This window comes from Staurois parvus, unplaced genomic scaffold (genome assembly GCF_062004578.1).
Source record: "Staurois parvus isolate SC_StPar_1 unplaced genomic scaffold, SC_StPar_1.0 ptg001062l, whole genome shotgun sequence".
Classification (NCBI taxonomy): Eukaryota; Metazoa; Chordata; class Amphibia; order Anura; family Ranidae; genus Staurois; species Staurois parvus.
In genome coordinates, this window is record NW_028318858.1 from 1,265,591 (window position 1) to 1,271,726 (window position 6,136).

Here is a 6,136-nt window from a genome sequence, read left to right on the forward strand (position 1 = left end):
CATAAAATAAAGTCAGTTGTGATTAAATATCACCAAAAGAAAGCTCTATCTGTCTAAAAAAAAAAACTGCTAAACATTTTATATGGGTGGTGTTGCATGGCGGAGTAATTGTCACTCAAAGTGTAACAGCACTGAAAGCTGATAATTGGCCTGGATTGGAAGGTGGTGAAAGTGTCTGGACTTGAAGTGGTTAACAAGCAGGTTTAACAGGCCATAGTTCACTTCTAAATGACACTGATTGCATTGTCCACCCTACAGAAAACAAACCTGGTCTGTTGCATCTTGGCCCTTGGTAGCAAAATAAAAATCAAAACGGCTTTGTGGTTTGCCACAATATATAGTAGAACCTGCTCATGCAAGCCCTTTTATATTTTGTTTCCTATTAGCTGACACCACGTGAGAAGGCTGCTCGGAACTACAGCCAGAAGCTAAAGGAAAAATTTCAGCATCACCCACAAATCAAGAGAATTTCAAGACACAGACACCTCCCCAAATTCATCTACAGCCAGATGAAGGAGCAACGCATCATGAAGGAAGCTCGTCGCAAGAAGTATGTAGATGTTTTTTATTGTCACCTAAACTATAGTCCTTGTGTTCAAAATGAGCATAAAATGTGGCAGTTGGATGAAAAGTCTTACTACATATTTATTTATTATTTATTTATTTATCGTGTTTATATAGCGCCAAAGGGGCATATTGGAGGGGTTTACAAAATTTCATTAGATTCCTTCCTCGTAAGGTTTATGTACACAAAGAGGCATTTTTTTTTTTGCCTAGGGTAAATCTTCTGGCTCTTTCCCATGCCCAGGGAGCCACCCATGCAGCATACAGGCTGCTCTACAAGTGAATGGCTGTATGGGACTGTACTCTTGCAAATGCCAATACTTCGTTGTGCTAGCATTTTCCCACACATTCCATGTGTGTGAGCCGTTACTGTTCATATATTACAAACTGCTTTCTCCTATGAACTTCTGAAATATTTCAAAATGAGAGCCACATGAATGAGCGTTTTTCCCTCTGGGATTTTGGGAATACAGTTGCATCTTGATAAATCCAAGGTTTTGTAATGTCCATTTCCAAATACACTAGGGGGTTGATTTACTAAAACTCAACAGTTCAAAATCTGGTGCAGCTGTGCAACCAATCAGCTTCTAACTTCAGCTTGTTCAACTAAGCTTTGACAATAAAAAACCTGGAAGCCGATTGGTTTCAATGCAGATCTGCACCAGATTTTGCACTCCCCGGTTTTAGTAAATCAACCCGTAGGAGTATATCTTTGGTAATTTCACATTTATCTCAATGACCAGGGCTTTAAAGTCCCACTAATGCACTGTAATCCATCCTGGAGAAACTCTGAGGACCTGAGGAAGGGGAATGTCCCATCTGTTTCTTGGATTGGTAGGCTAAACTCAAATGGTACTCTGATCTAGAGAATTGTAATTACTGTAATGTTATTCATTTTCCATTTTTTAAAATCCTAATGGGACTTGCTTGCAACTTGCAATTTCCACCTTCCTGTCGGCTGAAAAAGCATCCTTGCATTCCACAATAATATCTTGTACCCCGCAAAAGGGTCAACGTGAGCTGCATAACATGCTCCTTCTAAACAGCCATACAAGATGCAGGCAGAAAGGTTCCATTGTGGGGCTTCAGTCTTATTTAACAATATAATTATGGAATACTGCACAACTATAAGTTAACCTATAACCTAGGTATTATACGATAATTGATGAAATGTGGCAATATAGATTTTTTTCTGCTGGATAGGCAAAGGCTAGTTTTTTTTGTTTTTTTTTTTTGTTTTTTTTGCATCTTTCAAATCCTGGCATCCATAATCTGCAAGCTATACTCTGCTAAAAGCAGAATGTAAACAAAATAACAGACAGAAAAAATGTCACACAGTTCCCAACACTACGCCCCCCCCCCCCCCCCCCATGATATGGATTTGGGGGGGGAGGACCGCACACCGAAAATTTTAAAAAAAAGTGTAAGCCCTCCCTTCCTACCCGAATTCATACCAGACCCCTATCCAAGCATTCAGCTCAGCAGACCAGGATAGGTCCTGCTAGGCTGTATGCTCAGAAAAAGGTTTGGTATGGATTTTAGGAAGGACACACAGAGAATCATTCCAGTATTCTCCCAACTCTGCCACATCGATCATCCTCCCTGCCTGCCCGCGTGGTTCCCCCTGTAGGCACAGGCCCACGTAGAGAACAGGACACAAGGAGTGGGGGGGCGGGAAGAGACCATGCAAGCCCACAGTACTGTATAAAAGATTTGAAAGTTTAATAAAACTTCAATAGTTTTGGTCATACATTCAGCTGGGCAGAAAAATAAACAGCCACCGGGATCCTCCGTTCACAGCTGAAGAAGAGGAAGTCCTGTGCTCAGACTCTTGTGGTGTTCTGTTTGAGGTCCGGTTGGAGCAGAGGATCCCAGCAGCTGTTTCTTCTTCCATCCAGCTGAGTGTATGACAGCAGTCCAGAGGCTGTCTACTGATCCTTTCCCCCATCTGGAGTCTTAGTTTGGAGCCCCAGCACAGGCATGTATGCTTTGCTGCAGTGCTCTGCTTATGCTCTTGATTGTGAGTAGGACTATTGGAGTTTTCTTCTTTGTCAAAAGTTTTATTGAAACTCAGATCAATACAAAACTACTGATCGGCCATGCAGGGGTACAGATCAATAAGTAAAAAGATAAAGTAACAAGTGGTGTTCATAACATTTTTTAGAACTGTAAGATCAGTATAATGCCGTCCTGTGACCGAGGCCACAGTGCGGCTTCCATGACCCAGGGACAAGCCCGGTAGGACGGACTATTGGAGTTTTTAAAAGGCTTTTTTAACCTTTTATGTCCCTTTCACATGGACAGACTGATTGGGTCCACCTGTCTGTTTTTCATTGACCTCTAGTGGCAGCCGGATGTAAATGACCCCCCCTGTCCATTTACACCCACCTGCATCTAACTGAATATGCTAAAAACAGATGGATAGGGGATCCATTCCCCTTCCATCTAGCAGATTGGATCAGATAAGATGACAGTTGGGTGCAAATGGACAGGCGGTCTGTTTACATCCGACTGCCCATAGAGGAGAGCGGGCTGTTTTTCAGGCGGACCAGATCGGTCCATCCATAGACTTCTATGGACAGGCGGTTTGTCGGCTTACACCCACCAGTGTCCAATCTGTACGCCAAAAACAGACGGATGGGGATCCATTACCCATCCATCCAGTGTATTGGATCAGGCGACAATTGGGTGGAAAAGGACAGGCAATCCGTTTCCATCCGACTGTCCCATTGAAATCAGCAGGCAGTGTCTGTGTCCACTCTGCAGCAGCAGAGCAGACGGAAACCTGTCATCCGCCTGCTCAGTGGGGATCAGCGGACAGATACCCCTCTGAGCAGGCAGATCCGTTGGCAGAGTTCACCCATGTGAAAGAAACTTTATACAGCACTATGGGCTTGCATGGTCTCTCCTCCCACCCTCCCAAAGCACCAAAAGAAGCTATGTATTGGATGTCTTTTGGCACTTTGCTGCTGTTTAATTTTATTTTCATGAATGAACAGGAGCCTCTGTCTCCTGTTCATTCACCTGCAGTATGACTGAGGCTGATAGAGAAAGGAATTGAAGAATCTGTGTCCTCAGTTCCGTTCTCTGTCTCTAAGGTGAGATGGCAGAGGTCTGTTTAGACCCCTGATATTTCACCCAAGCCCCCTCCCCCCCACCAACAGAGTTGCATGAAATAATTTAAAAAAATGAAGGGCTTATTCACATGGGTTCTCTGGCCTATACAGTGTGAATGAGCGGTTTGATGGCGCCGCCTGTTACTCTATGTATGATCTTGAGGATCTCTTTATAATTCATAAGTATATGCTGTGAAGTTTCTTTTTACCATCTGTATTTGCAAGAAGAGTTCTCCAAAATATTATTCACAATTTATGAAATGTAATCTCCTTTGCAGGGAAATGAATCGTCGCAAACATAGCAAAGCAGGCTCGGTGCCGTTTGTATCAGAGAAGCACAAGCCTGTGGTCGCCGTGGTGAATTAAAGCCGTCCATTCCTGTTTCAGATTGTGGACTTGTGGATTTGTGGATATGGGGCACAGGATTTCTTCCAATGCTTTTGGGAAGAAGACAGCAATCTCAAAAATCTACTTTTCATATCTGGGCAGAGTCATCCAGAAACTTGTCTGTTTGAATTGTTTAAAATATCCCTTGTAAAATGTTGGTTTTATTTTCAAATACAATATGAACATGAGACTTAAAGTGTTACTAAACCCGCAAAGGTAAAATCAGTCTGTATATGCAGTAAAGCATGCTTGATGTGCTCACTGTGGAACCTAAGGGGTTAATCCTCTGCAATGTGTAAAAATGTTCTTTGATCCTGATGTCTCTGCTCTGATTTTCCCCTTATTCCAGTGTCCCCCTCTTATCTCCTGATAAGATATAACGGATGGAGACACTCTGCACATGCTCAGTTTAGTATTGCTAGGTGGGGGTTTTTTTTTTCTTTTTTTTTGGGAGAGTGCAGGGCCAATCAGTACTGTCCATACAGAGGTCAGGAGTTTTGCATCCTCCTAGAGCAGAAAGAAAACTCCCTTCTACAAGCTTTAACCAGTGGTTTGCTGAACACTGATAGAAGTCACAAGACTGCTCTAACTGCTGAAGAGAAAAAGGTATTTAGCAGTTTATATTTACTAAAATAATTGCATTTCCGTGTACTGTGGGAGATCAGATATAGTGAATGCAGGGTCCTGGGTTTAGTAACACTTTTAAGGATACCTCCATGTAAAAAGTAATGGGGTATGTAAATGAATCGGGATTGGGAAAGAAGGTCATCTCCACTCATTTCTTTGTACTTTTAAAGTGAACCTTATATATGTACAGTATATATCATGACAAATTTCCCTTAAAGTGTTTTTGCATTCATGTTTTCTTTACATCATTATAATCCATTAGGACTGTTTGTACATGCATTTTTGTAGATTAGAAGTTTAAAGCCCAGTGGAAGTTTCACCCTTTTTTTTTTTCTTTTCCTTTTCGCATGCTGTGTGTTTTGTGTTATTTTTGTAGGAAATTGCTTAAAGTAACCTCATTCAGTGGAAATGCTTGTCCTGCTCTCACACTGCTCTCTGTTCTTGCAGAGCTGAGTAATAACCACACCCCACCCATCAGCGCAGGTTATCTTCACACAGACTTGTAGTGTAACAAAGGAGAGAGGTATGCCTGACCAGGTCTGTTTAAAGAGGAGCTCCAGTCTCCCACAGAAAAATTAAAAGTCAGCAGCTACAAATACTGTAGCTGCTGACCTTTTAATATAAGGACACTTATCTTCAATCAGCTTTGGGTCTAGGCACCAGCATCTTATTGCAAACATAAAGAAACACCACTCTGAGTAAAAGAGGCCAATCCCAAGACCGCTCCTATGGATAGGTGCCGGTCTGACTCGCCACCTCACTGAATTAAGGAAAAAGAGGGAGATGGCTGCACTCCGCAACTGGATACTTGAAAGAAATGCCTTCATTGCTTATTCATAACCAGCATCTTAAGTATGGGAAACTGGTAATGAAGCCTTGTGGATTCACATCTGGCTCCCACTGCACATGCGCAAGCCACGCTGTGCTTTGTGAATGGTCCCGAGGGTGGGAGTAATGGGTTGAGTTAAACTGTCTGTCAAAGCCAGATACCTTCCCCCCCCCCTCCCCCAATTGAGGAGTGGGGAAGGATTTTAACTACCCAGAAATTGACTGGAGTAATGGTACTGCAGGAACAGTTAAAAGGGGCAAAAAAATTTAAACCTACCACAGGACAATTTTATGATACAGTTCACAGAGGCCCCAACTAGGAATGATGCTCTGCTGGACCTGGTCATCTCAAACCATGCAGAGCTTATACGAATGTCCATATAAAAGAACATCTGTGTAGCAGTGACCATAACAAAATGATTTAATTTATTGTTAGCTGTAAATATCAAGCACATAACGGAAATATAAAATCGCTCAACTTTAAGAGGGCTAATTTTCCAAGGCTGAGAGCTGCTCTACAAGACTTAGACTGGTAAGAAATATTAGCATCGACGAGCACAACACAGAAATGGGAGTTCTTCAAAAAGACTGTGTGAAAGTATATTACTATAGGC

General features: G+C 42.3%; 1 protein-coding gene across 1 annotated transcript in view; it reads left to right on the forward strand.

Annotated features, from left to right (window-relative positions):
• Nucleotides 1-5,001, forward strand: part of DCAF13 (DDB1 and CUL4 associated factor 13) — a 47,043-nt gene extending 42,042 nt beyond the window's left edge. Inside the window, exons 10-11 of the mRNA XM_089658293.1 lie at nt 387-550; nt 3,959-5,001. Of these exons, the coding sequence (XP_089514419.1) occupies nt 387-550; nt 3,959-4,046 (252 nt within the window). The 3' untranslated portion in view covers nt 4,047-5,001. The remainder of the gene's footprint in view (nt 1-386; nt 551-3,958) is intronic.
• Nucleotides 5,002-6,136: the final 1,135 nt, after the last annotated feature.